The 13375-nt window shown below is 57.8% G+C and overlaps 1 protein-coding gene across 1 annotated transcript in view; it reads left to right on the top strand.

Annotated features, from left to right (window-relative positions):
- WDR1 (WD repeat domain 1) overlaps nt 1–13375 on the top strand; it is a 37030-nt gene extending 23655 nt beyond the window's left edge. Inside the window, exons 7-15 of the mRNA XM_081045000.1 lie at nt 297–377; nt 678–911; nt 3728–3815; nt 5394–5550; nt 6875–6962; nt 8625–8735; nt 9571–9744; nt 11267–11411; nt 12257–13375. Of these exons, the coding sequence (XP_080901126.1) occupies nt 297–377; nt 678–911; nt 3728–3815; nt 5394–5550; nt 6875–6962; nt 8625–8735; nt 9571–9744; nt 11267–11411; nt 12257–12363 (1185 nt within the window). The 3' untranslated portion in view covers nt 12364–13375. The remainder of the gene's footprint in view (nt 1–296; nt 378–677; nt 912–3727; nt 3816–5393; nt 5551–6874; nt 6963–8624; nt 8736–9570; nt 9745–11266; nt 11412–12256) is intronic.

Consider the following 13375-nt stretch of genomic DNA (forward strand, 5'->3'; position numbering starts at 1 on the left):
ACTAGCTAAGCCAGTCTCAGTGTGCGGAACTTAGGAATCTCCCTCCTTCCCACCTCCTGGAACGAGGCCCAGTCACGGGGCTGTCACCAAAGCACAGGACACACGGCTCTCTGTCTCCTTTAAATGGAGCTCGGAACTCAATCTGGCAGCACCTTTTTAGATTCATCCCCTTTCTTGAGTCACAGTCGGGAACTCTGACAGCAGTGACAGATAAGGAAGGGCTCATTTAGCGTGCTAACTGCTGGGAGCGGTCACACATACGCAGATAATCCACATGCATTTTTATCTTCTGAAAGATATACGTCTATGATGGGAAGACGGGCGAAAAAGTGTGTGCCCTGGGTGGAAGCAAGGCCCACGACGGAGGCATTTATGCTGTGAGTATGGCTTTGTGCTTCATGACTTGTCTCTGGCTGTGGTCGGGCCATACCTACGTTTGCGGTCATCTGAACAGAGTTTGCAATTAGAAGCTTTAAAGCAGGGGAGGTGGTACAGAGCTGCAGGGTCACGTAGAAAAGGTGATGTGGCCTGGACACTTGGTCCCTCTCTTGCCCTGGCGTGCTCCAACGCCTCCTGGTTTCCCCCGGCTCAGACGTGGGGGCTGTGGACAGGCTGCTTTCTGAGGCCCGTTCCCACTGAAATTCTCTGACATAGGTCATACTGTTTCGTTTGAGTAGATTAGTTGGAGTCCTGATAGCACCCATTTGCTTTCTGCTTCCGGAGACAAAACCTCTAAAATTTGGGACGTCAACGTGAATTCTGTCGTCAGCACGTTCACCATGGGCTCCAACGTCCTGGACCAGCAGCTGGGCTGCCTGTGGCAGAAGGACCACCTTCTCAGCGTCTCCCTGTCTGGGTACATCAATTACCTGGACAAAAACAACCCCAGCAAACCCCTGCGGGTGATCAAGGTAAGGCCGCGCCAGGGGTGGACGGCCCTGCCTTCAGGGGCTGCTGGGAGAAGGGAGGGGCTGACGGCTGGGCCTGCAGGGTTTGGCACAGCAACAGGGCGCTTGTTGCTTTTTGGGAGTGAGTTTAGCAGACATGAGAGCAGGGGTGGTTCCATCCGGAGGGGATCGGCCTGGCCTCCCTGTTAGCAGCTCACAGGCTAGGACACACTGAGCTCCAAGACGGTCAATAGAGCATCACGGCAGATGGGGGTGGGGGGCAGCGAAAGCCGGAAGAGGAAGACCGACGGCCTTGGAGCTGGACCTGGACCTCGTGGGATTTGCACATGGGAGTGAGTCTGTGTAGTTAGAGCAGGGAAGGCATGAAGGATAGGGGCGTGGAGGGACAGGAACTTAGAGAAGTGACGGCGCCTGAGGTATGGGGGCCTCGAGTGCGGGGGCGTGGGAAGACCCAATCACCGGGAGGGCTTCCTCAGGACATCTGGTCAGCGGGCTCTGCCCCAGGTTCCCTGGCTGGGGTCATGCTTGTCCCTCTGTCAGCCCTGTTGATTTTGTCACCGCAGGAAACGTAGCCACACCAGGAGCTCCTGCCTCCGCCGGGGTGTGGGGGTGTCATCGTCTGATGTGGGAGCCCGGGGTGGGCCTGTTCTTGGGCCCCAGGTGGATGACCCTCTCTAGGACCCAGAACCACAATTTCCAGGGACGGGGTCACAACTGGGCTCCATGTGTACCCCCTCCTGGCAGCTGAGCCTCCAGGGTCATTTTTTTTTAAATTAAATTTATTGGGGTGACAATTGTTAGTGAAATTACATAGATTTCAGGTGTACAATTCTGTAATACATCATCTATAAATCCCATTGTGTGTTCACCACCCAGGGTCATTTTTAGCCACTCCAGGTGGCAAGGCCACAGTGTTTCTCGCCCAGCTGCTCTCAGCTGTGTGACTTGCTCCTGAGGCCCAGTCACCTGGGTGCTCGCTGCAGTCCGTCCAGGTGGGGGCGTTGGTGACAGGAAGGGCTGACCCAGTGCAACAGCCCCATGGGGCCTTCCTGCCACCCCGTGCCATCTGCTCTCACGAGGGGTGCTTAACTAGGCCCTGAGGTCATTAGGACCTCACCAGGCTCTCAGCCCAGTGTGACGAGGATGACTTGGAGGATGAAATGAAGGTGTAACGGCCTGACACTGAGCTGGGGGAGGGGGGCAATCACATCCCTGGGCCTCCAGGTGTGACAGAGCAATTGCTTGCGAGATGCAGGCATTGCTGTCAGTCTCTCTCCTCTGCCCAGAAGAGCAGCTTCTCATGAGCTGTTACCCCCGCAGTGGGCCCCAGGTGGCCGTCCCACGTGTCGTCTTGTGTCTGTTGGCACCCTGGACCTGACTGCTCCTGCTGCTTTCACTGCCGCCGGTGGCACAGGCACGAGGGCAGGGTTCCTGTTCCTTCCCCAAGTCAGCTGGGGGAAGCTCGTGGGCTTTTGTAGTTGTCAGGAAAGAAACTCCCGTGCCACACACGTGGCTCCCAGGCTGTTTGTGCCAAGTGTGAGCTGCGTGTGAGCCAGGAGGGGGAGTGAGAAAGCGGCTCTCAGCCCGAGCTCGGGAGTCACCTGGGAGCTTCCACTCGCGGCGATGTCTGGCTGGCCGCGAGCGCTTCGGTCAGATGGCTTTGCGCTGTCGTCACTCTCGAGACGGTCCCCAGTGGTCCTGCTCACTGAGCTGGAAGGACCAGAATCACCCGAGCGTCCGGCTTGTTAGACGTGGTGTCTGGGCTGCCTCCCCCGCACTCAGAAGGTGCGTCTCGCATTTCTCACAGTTCCCAGGGGAGGCCGCAGCCCTGGCGTCTCGTTGAGTGCAGGATCTAAGTCCCGGGCTGTGCAGAGTGAGACCGCAGAGAGGCCAGTGCCCTAAGGAACAGGGCTGGCAGGTCACTGTCCCAGAAGGAGACGTGAGGTGGCCGTGACCCACTGTGCACATTCACTGCTTCTCCAGTCCCGAGAACTGGGTGACCCTTTCTCTGAAGATACAGGCCACATTGGGGCAACAAATGGCACGCCACGGAACTCTGCAGTTCCTGGAAGGAAGCCCTGTGTGGGAATCGTGCCCGCGGGCCACGGAGCACTGCTGATAAAGAACTGGGAGTGCCACCTGCCTTCAGGCGGTGGGGGGGTGCTGGTTAGACCCGCCCAGGAGCAGTAACAAGAGCAGCTCTGCCCACCAGCCCCTCCCCACCCACCGCACCACTGCCAGTTGGGGAGGTTTGGGGTGTCTGTGGGGGCTGGAGCCCTCAGACAGCTCGTGTAGGGAGCAGGGTTGGGAGAGGAGACGCCTCAGCCTGGGGCTGAAGCTGGAGTGGTGAGGAGTGATGCTGGGTGAGAAGCATGTGAGTCCCCAGGTGGCCGGGAGGTCCCCCGGCGCGTTTGTGAGACTGATGCTGTTTCTGCTGCTTCCTCTCCTTTGAGGCTCGGCCCCAGGTGGGGGCTGGTCCTTGTTCATGTTGAGTGTGAGCAGTGATTGGGGTGGCGGGGTGCCGGGGTCAGGCTGCACAGATGGGGTGCTCAGCTGCTGGGGTTCTGATTAGACCCGTGCCCTGGGTGGGCGTCAGGTGCCTTGGCGGGGGGGCTGTATGACGAGGGTTTGCCCAGATGGTCAGCGGGAAAAGCTAACCGGGGCTGGTGAAGGAGACACAGACCCGCCAGGCTGCAGGGTCTCCACACATCAGCTGTGCCTCTTCCTCACGCCCGGCGTAGTCACCAGAGAGATTGGCAAGTCACAGAGGCGGGCTGGCTTGTCCTCAGCTCACCCTGCCCTGTCTGTCTCCTCCACAGGGTCACAGCAAATCAATCCAGTGCCTGACAGTGCATAAAAACGGCGGCAAGTCCTACATCTACTCTGGGAGCCATGACGGACACATTAATATCCTTTGACTCAGCTGGCTCTGGAGCCACAGGCAGGAGAGGTGGGAGTTTCCTGTTCCCACGAGAGGAGGCCAGCCCGCTGGCAGTAACCAGTCTGAGCAGCCGCGGCCACTGCCATGTGCCTGGGTCCACGCTCTGGCCACGCTCTTGACCTCATGAATCACTTCTTGCTACGCAGCCTTGAGTGGCTGCTGCTTCTCCCTGTACTGACACTGCTGGCCTTGTCGCTCCACGAGCAGTACAATTATTGAGTCTTAGATTCAGAAGGACTTGGAACCTTTTAGTAGAACCCCCCCCCCTTGTTTTAAAAATGGGGGACCAGCTCATATGGCTCAAGTGCCTTCCCCAGGGTCACAGGGACCGGACCCCAAATCTCCCTTCTCCTGGTTGGGTCCCCTGCAGCTTCTCCGAGACGGTCCCTAGAGGCGTGTGTGGTAGCCCTTAACCCCGCCCCTCGCCCCACACCCCCGTGTGTCCCGGGGCTAGTAACCCCACCTCCCAGGGCATCTTAAACATTGGGGCAGGCATCCATAGGACGCCCGGGCACCAGGCCTGGCTCCCAGCGGGGGCATCATCGAGCTGCCTTTGTGTCAGTCGTTTCCTGGTCTCCGTGCTGCTGAACCTTCTGGAAGGATCTACCCAGGAACTCCCGGTTTCTCACACCCCTCCCAACCTGCCTCGTCTACAGGGCTTCTAAGGTTTCCTGGGATCCAGGGAGGCCTCCCCATAATCCTGGGAGGGGAGGGCGGTACGTCACCCTCTGCCCTGCGAAATGTGAGGAGATGGAGGGTATAGTGAGAGAGAAGGCGTTAGAATCTGCTTCTGTCTTGGAGTCGTGGTCAGGCCTGCCCAGCCACACTGTCTCACACCCGCTGGCCCCACGTCCCTCCCCTCCCTGCTCGTCCCCACCCCGTCAGTGCACCCGGACCCGCCTCCCACACGTCACATTTTCTTCTGTGGCCGGCTGGGGTTGCCATCGTAGAACGCGTCAGTGGAATGCACACTGGCTTCCTCCAGGGCACAGTAACCTTCATTGGAAATGAGATTCTTATTTGTTGATGTAAATGCAGAATCTCACCTTAAAACACACCTCACACCCAAGCACCTGGAGCTCAGTTCACATAACAGCCTTGCCGAGGTGGGTCAACCTGGGCGTTACCTTGTGGCACCTGGGCGGCCACAGGCTTGGCAGGGGGGCAGAGCCAGCGTCCTGCTGAGGGTCATGGACTCAACAGCAGGTTCCAGAAAGCAGATGGCGCGTTGGCTCAGTTACATGGCGACTTCCTTCTGAAGCCTCTGGGAGGCCCGGGTCCGTCACAAGCACGACTGGCTCCCCACGTCGGGTTGTGATGTGTGCACACATCCTCCGTTCTGCAATCTGCTCAGCTGGGCTGTGTGACTGGGCAGGTTGGGTTATACACAACCCGCTAACCTGGGCGGGCACGGGGAGTTCTCCTCAGGCCCGGTGCTCGCCAGCCTGTCCCTCGTGTTGCCTGGGACGAGGGACTGACCCTGGCTTCCCCGGGGACACACACCACATCCAGGAGGGGCCGGCTTTTCCTTAACGGTGCCCCACATTACTGGGATTCCGAGACGGGGGAGAACGACTCCTTTGCTGGGAAGGGCCACACGAACCAGGTGTCCAGGATGACCGTGGACGAGGCCGGGCAGCTGGTGAGCTGCAGTATGGACGACACGGTGCGGTACACAAACCTCACGCTGCGGGACTACAGGTGTGTGCGCAGGGGGGGCGGGGCCGGGGGCGCCTCAGCCGCTGCCACTCGCGACGAGTTTTCTCTGCTCTGGCCACTTCTATCCCTGAGCCCTCTGTCCTCGCCGAGCCCTCGGCCAGGAGCTGGACTAGTGCAGAGACAATCAGGTGCAGACTGGGAAGCTGGGCGGCGTCCCCACCGGCTGTCCTCATCAGTAAGGGAAGGTGACCGAGGAACCAGTGGTGCTGAGGCAGCTGGCACGTGGCAGCTGCTCCACAAGGACAGATAGGCACCCAGCAGATGGGAGCGAAAGATGGTGTCAAATTTGTTTTACTCTGCTGCCACTGACTGACAGTCACGGGAGCTGGGGTCGTTGCTTTAACAATTAATCTGCAGCTTTCAGGTGAGGGGAAGGAGAGGGCAGGTCCATGTACCTGCTTATGAAAGTACAGACTCGGGTGGCCCTCCCCGGCCTCACTCCGTAGTTAACCTAGATCTGCTGTCCTGTGGAGACGGCAGCCTGGTGGTGACCCTCACCAGGCATGACCCCTAACCGTAGGGAACGCGTGCTGTGTGGGCTCCCCCCGCCTGCCTGCCTGGGCGTGTGAGGTGGCTCAGCCTCGGGTAAGGGCAGCAGCCACCCCAGAACTGTGTGCAGGCACCAGCCCTCTTTCTGCTGCCCCGTGGTGGCTCCGGCATTGTCTTCCCGCTGGGGCCTGCTGCTGCCCTGAGCCTCAGTAGAAGGCCAGAGCCATGGCCTGGTCACCTTGTCGCAGGTGCCTGTGTCCACTGAGCCTTTGGGACTCCACCCTGGACCCTTTTACGTGGAATTTTCCTCAGTTTACTGTTTTCAGGAAGTTTTTGTGTGCAAATATTTCTATGGTGTATTTCGTAGTATTAGCCAAAAGTAAAGATAACATGATTTTCACCCATTGAAAGTAACAGATTAGTTATGACTGGGTGTGGGGGGAGCAGAGCTCAGTTCTGCCTGCACCCAGGAAATGCCAGGGTCTTCGGCTAACAGAAGTGGGGACAGAAGTGGTGACGGGGTGCCATCTGGGGTGGCGGGTACTTACCAGAAATAAGTAGCAACAGAATCGACTTCCTTTGCTTCTTGCCACCCCCTTCTGATGCCCCAGCACCCATCGCGATTTCTAATCTTCTCCCAGAGTCTCTGAGTCGTCTTTCACCTCCTCCCATGTTCACTAAACTGCTCCTTCTGTACAGGTGGCAGTAGAATTTCCTTCTAAACCACCTGAGTGGTTGTGGGTTTGCAGTCTGTGTGTAATACCTACACTGTACCGCTGAGAGATGGAAGTAACATGTTTTCCCTTCTCGCTGACAGTGGACAGGGAGTCGTGAAACTGGACGTTCAACCCAAGTGTGTAGCTGTGGGCCCTGGAGGATATGCGGTGGTCGTGTGTATCGGCCAGGTACGGCCCTGCTGTGGTGTCGGCAGGTGGTGCGGGCAGCTGTGCGGGGTGCCGTCTCGTTCCACTCCCGTCCTGACAGACGTTTTTATCGAGCACTGTTTGTGCTATGCTGAGGACCTCACACGTGCTCCCTCCCTCCCCAGCCGTCCTGTCAGTTACGTGCGGTGTCATCCCCTTCTCACAGGCGAGGAAATGGGCACAGAGGGGCAAGTTGTTGGCAAAGGGCAGAGCTGGGATTTGAACCCGGGCAGCCTGGTCAGAGCCTGCACTCGCATGTCAGGCCACCCTGTGTGTCCATCGGCTGTGAGGCCGGTGGGAGGCACAGCAGGGGCGGCTCTGTCTTCACTAGTGTCCGTGTCCCAGCCCTGCAGCGTTGGAGGTGTGTGACTTCTCACCCTCTCTGAGCTGCTGTTTTCTCATCCCTAGCAGCTCACAGGGAGGATTATGAGAAAGGACGTGTCAGGCTCCTTTCACCTTAGGAAATTGCTTTCATTAACACGGAGGCTAAAGCGTAGAGTGATCTGGTGACTTCCCCAAGGCCACACGATGGCAGGGGTACCCGGCCAGAGTGGCATTTGCTGTTTCAACTCCATAGCCTGGTTCTCATTCGAGACAGTGAGGTCTCTACATGCCTTTTCTTCAGGAATTTCTGGAACGAAGCGCCCTTGACAGACCCAAGCCTGACCCACTTTATGCAGACGGCTCTGCAGCAGACGCCGTCTGGCAGCAGACCTGGGCATCCCAATGCCTGGATCAGAGAAAGCAGGTGTGACCGAGCCCCTGTGGGCACGAGTGACAAATCCTGCTGCAGAAAGCTGCCGTTCAGGACTCACGACCCCTCCTCCATTCTGTGAACTTAATTGCTTCAGGGAGAATGGATTCCCTGTGTCCCAGATAACAGGAACTTCCTGCCAGGCAATTACTGCAGACAGCCTGGGTGGTCAGTCGGGGTCCAGAGGAGTAAGCGTCTTGGAGGCCTGAGTGAAGCTGGGGGAGAGACCGGAAGCGTCCTCTAGGAGGACGAGCTGGCGGGTGCTTCTCCGAGGAGGGCGCTCTTCCCAGCCTGTGTCTGAACACCTGGCCTTTGCAGGTGAGAATGGGAGCAGGCTCAGGGCCCACGTGTGAGCTCTGGCTCTGCTCCGAGCTGCGGGGCTCTGGGCACGCGGCAGGCGCTGTCTGTACCCCGTTACCTCCTCTGCACAACGGGGAGGTGATCTGCCGTCTCAGGGATGTAGCTCACGCAACATTCTCAGCAAAGGGTGTGGCTCGCGCTGCCTGGACGTCAGGGCTGGTTCAGAGCCTGTCGCTTTTGTCCTCTTGAACCCCACGAGAGCTCTGTTCAACAAAGCGCAGTTACCGGGCCCGATGTGCAGCGGGAGGAGCTGAAGTTCCAGCATCAGGCGGCTTCCCAAGGAGTCAGTACTAGTAGTGGTGAGAGCAGTGAGGACGTGATGAAAGTAATAGCAGCGTGGGCTGCGATCCTGTGACTAGGGACTGTCACCGTCCCCACTGATTGACAGGGAGGAAGCACAGCTCGGGGTCCTGGGGCTGAGGCGGGGGCACCGGCCCTCCCGCCCCCGACAAGTCAGGGATGGAGCCCAGAGCTGGCTAAGTGGCGTGCCCAGGTCTTCCGTCTAACGCTGCCTGTGTGTGTGTCCCCAGATCGTCTTGCTGAAGGGTCAGAAGAAGTGCTGCAGCATCGACAACCCCGGCTACGAGCCCGAAGTGGTGGCAGTGCACCCCGGTGGCGACATGGTGGCTGTGGGCGGATCGGTAAGGCCCTTCCCCCAACGCCCTCTGCCCGGGGATGTGGAGGCAGTTTGGGGGTGACCCGAGCTGTGTGAGGGCAGGGCTGCTGGGTCCTGGTCCTGGGTTTGTCTCCCGTGGTAGCCACAGGCACGTTCAGGGGCACCCCCTGCCGGGTGACTCCCTTCCCTTCTCGGTCCATCCCATTGCTCCCCGTCACCACCCTCACCAATGCACCCCAGCGAGTGTGACAGTTCTCAGGGTCAAGCCCAAGCGGCTCCCTGCCCTGCCAGGGAGGTGCCCGACGTGCATGCACCTGGTTAGGCCGCCTGAGCGCAGGAGGAGCCACCCACATAGATGCCCGGCTGAGCAGAGCTGGGCAGAAGTTGGCCATGGGCCTCCCTGACCTAGGAACTCGGGCTTGGGGACAGCCCGTGGGCTGAGTGGCGTGAGCCTGCAGAAAGAGCAGGTGGGCCTTCCCTGAGAAGGGGCTCCTGGGCCAGCTCAAGGATGGGGGTTTCACCAGAGGGAGCCAGGTGTCTGAAGGAGCCTGCTGGGTCCTGGGGATGGGGACAGCTCAGGGGGCAGGTGCCAGGGAGGTGTTTCTCAGAGCTTGGGCCTGTCAGCACCTGCACTGGAACTTTCTAGAGTATTTGTAAAATACTCCTGAGCACCCAGACACACAAGTCAGAGTGGGGGACGCCCGGGATCCCTTACTGCAGAGAGAGAGAGAGAGAGGGAGAGAGAATGAGAGAGAGAGAGAGAGAGAGAGAGAGAATGAGAGAGAGAGAGAGAGAGAGAATGAGAGAGACAGAGAGCGTGAGCGAGCGTGTCAGGAGTGGCTCACTGCCCGGTCCTGCAGGACGGGAATGTCCGCTTGTACTCCATCCTGGGCACCACGCTGAAGGACGAGGAGAAGCTCCTGGAGGCCAAGGGCCCGGTGACTGACTTGGCGTATTCCCACGACGGCGCTTTCCTTGCGGTGTGCGATGCCAGCAAGGTGGTCACGGTCTTCAGCGTGGCTGATGGCTACTCGGTGAGTGGGCAGTCCGTCGGCCTCTGTCCCCAGGCTGGGCAGGGCAAGGCAGGTGGCAAGTGGGGGCCGGGGCTTTTCTCTCCTGTGGATGCACAAGACCAGGCCGCATCATTGCTCTTAGAGCGTGAATGACGTGGGACAAGGTACTACCACCCAGGAGCCTGTGGTCTTGTTGGGGAGATAGATCACAGGGGCCAGAAATCAGACCTGGGTGGGCGGCAGCGGGGCCGGCTGTGGAGACGCGCTGGCTGGTTCAGCGGGCAGCCTGCTTACGTGCATTACTGGCCTCCAGCGCTCTTTCCTGTGTGTGGAGGAGCTGGTGCGGGGTTTTTCTTCTCGTTGTCGTTTGAGGTTGAGTGCAGACCATCCCGACACTGCTTTGCGCTCGGGCCATGGGAGGGGCTGGTGAGGGGCTCGTTCTGGTCCATGCAGATGGGGCGGAGGTGAGAGTTCACGTTCCGTCACCAGGGCTGAGCCCTGGACAGCTCCCGTCCGGTTCACAAACGAGACTGTGCTTTGCGGGGTTCAGGCCCGCTGGGTGTGAGACAGCTGGTGTGACCGCAGCAGACAGCACAGGACCTGGAGTCTCCCGTCCCTGGGCCCACCCCCACCCCCCCTGTACCAGGTTTAAAATCTACAGGGAATTGAAATACTTTGCCAGCTACACTCCTGTTAACATTTTACTATGTCACGTTACCACCCATTCAGTAAACTACTTTTTGGTGCATTTAATGTACATTACAGGCCATCTGTACATTTTTCCCTAGATACTTTGGCTTATTATTAACTAGAGTTCATCCATTTCTGAGTTTTATCTTTTGCTGTAAAATGTACACATAATGGAAGGCAGAGGTGAGTGAAAGTACAAATTTGCACGCGTTCACCTGTAACCCAAACCTCCACCAAGATGAAGTGCCCCCTCCAGGTGCCGTTCTGCTGGCACCACATTGATCCCACTTCAAGGATTTCAATTGCATGTAACAGGCCTCCTTTAAGACACTGAGTAATCCGGAAGAGTAGAGTCAGCCTCAAAGGCTGGAGTAGGCAGACTTGAGAAGGAAAATCATGTTTAAGTTGACTGTTTTCAGGATTAAGAATTAGATGGGATACTTTGAAGAAAAAGCATTCCCAAAGTGTTAGAAGCCCCTGGTGACACAGTGCTTCAAGGCTGAGACTCTCTGTAGAAGTGGCCCACTCAAAGCCACCCTTGGCCCCGGGGCAGAGGGCGGAGTGACCACCTTCATTTCCGCATTCCTCTCACGGGCGTTTCTGTCCTCACTGGGCTGGGAGCTCCAGGGTGAGTGGGAGACACGCTGTGATTGAGGGCTGTGCAGGGCACTGGGGGGGGGACAGTGGCTGCCTCTTGATGCTGGGCTTCACTTCTGAGGAGCAGTCATCTCGTGGTGTTCTTAACGAGGAGGCCGTGACTTAGGAAGAGTCGTCACTGTCACCGTGAGGGTTAGATGAGATGATGCCTGGCCTGGCCCCTGACCTACCACCTCTATTTTCAACTTGCAACTAGGAGAACAACGTTTTCTATGGACACCATGCAAAGATCGTCTGCCTGGCCTGGTCACCAGACAATGAGCATTTTGCCTCGGGTGGCATGGACATGATGGTGTACGTCTGGACCCTGAGTGACCCTGAAACCAGGGTCAAGATCCAAGGTGACTCCCACACCCGCCACAGCTCCCCCAATGCCGTTCCCAGCTGCTGGTCCCAGTGTCCTCCTGTGCTTCTGGGGAGGCCACCCAGAAGGGCAGGTAGAGCCGTGCCTGTCACTCTTCTTCGTCAAAGCCTGGGGACAGCAGGTGGTCTCCGTATGCCGGACACATGCAGTCCCGGGACCACCCTTGCCATCTCTTTCTGTCTCAGTCCGTCCAGGCTGCTTTAATAGAATCCCAAGGCTGGTGGCTCAAAAGCAGCAGATTTGACTTGGTTCCAGTTCTGGAGGCTGGAACCCGAGGTCGGGTTGCGGTGGAGGGCCCTGTCAGGATGCCGACTTCTCGCTGGGTGCCCCCATGGTGGGAGGGCGGAGGAGTGCTGGTCTCTGAGCGCTGCTCCCAGTCATGCCCTAAGCTTCCCGTCCCGTCCCCTGGGACTAACAGGTTTTCACCTCAGTGCCCAGGAGAAGCATAATGGAGCCTCAGTGCACTGTACGTTTTTCTGGCAGCCACGTTTAGAAAAGAAACAGGTGAAGTTACTGTGAATAGTCAGTTTTATTTAATCCAACATACTACGTCCACGTGTGGCAGTAACACCCGTCACAGGCTCTGCCGTCCTTTGTGGCTCGTGGCCCCGGGTGTGACCGCCGGCGAGGGCAGTGCCCCAGTGTCGTGTGGCGTTGAGGACGTCTGCTCCTACCTCTGTCACTCCAGACTCTGGTCCTGAGAGAGTGCGGTTCCTCGGGGGCCCTGTTGGCTTTTGACACAGGTGGTCATGTCGTCCTTGTGTGAGGTGTCCGGAGGCACAGAGAAGCGGGCTTTGCCTTCACAGTGTTCTTTTGTCTTAGATGCTCACCGGCTCCACCACGTCAGCAGCCTGGCTTGGCTGGACGAGCACACGCTGGTCACGACCTCCCATGATGCCTCTGTCAAAGAGTGGACAATCACCTACTGAGGACCCCCGCCTTCGGATGGACCGAATCAGGGACTAGAGTCTAACCGCCGCAGAACATCATTTCTCTAAATATCTCTGTAATGTCCCCGCGCCCCCGCCCACTCAGGAGGGAGGCGCCCCAACTCCCAAGCCCGCGTCTCCGCAGGGTATTCTTATCTGTACACGTCCTTCTGAAAGCTTTAGACAGTGACAGTTTGCACATAAAAACAAGGTGAGCACTTAAACTGTGGAGCATAACTCACACCCCCGCCCAGCGCAGCCTGCGCGCGGAACATTCCAGAGGCAGAGCCTCGAAAGCACACAGACCCGCTCCCGTGGCTCCTGCCCTCCATCAGGAGATTGTCCCACCCCCACCTGCAGACAGAGGCTGCGCTGGGAGGAGGGCACGCTGTGCGTTCAGCCGGAGTTCTGTGTGCACAGGTGTCACCTGGTCCCGGAGTGTGTGCCACGCCGCGTGGTCACCTCCAGAAAGCCCTTCGGCAGACAGGCACACACGTGACCTTGTATTTCACTGTCAGTTTTTGTGCTTCATTTTAAGAATGGACTCGTGAGGTTTTGTGTTTTTTCTTTTGTTTTTTTTTTTTTTTTTTTTTTTTTAAACGTGTCCTAACTGTTGCCTGTCATTGTTTACAAGCTAGTGGTTCGAGGGCGCCGTCTCCAGGATTCCAGAGCCCTTGATAGCCAGACTGAGGTGTGTCTTGGTCACCATTTCACTGTCAGGCTTTGATGTTTTCCCGTCTTTCTTTTTCCCCTTCTGCCCCCAAAAGCAAAGATTAATTTAAAGGTAAAGATGAAGTCACTGTAACCTGTCATCCTTTTCACCTGCCTTTTCTTTTTCAGTGCAGAAATTAAAAGTAAGTATAAAGCACGGTGATTTGGAGTTTCTTTGCGTGTGTCGGAATCACTGGTAAATGTTGGCTGAGAGCAATCCCTCCCCTCCCTGCACTTGTGAAAACACTTTGAGCGCTTTACGAGACTAGACCGAGAGATAATTAAATATCTTTTCTCTTCA

This window comes from Rhinolophus hipposideros (assembly GCF_964194185.1).
Source record: "Rhinolophus hipposideros genome assembly, chromosome: 1".
NCBI lineage: Eukaryota > Metazoa > Chordata > Mammalia > Chiroptera > Rhinolophidae > Rhinolophus > Rhinolophus hipposideros.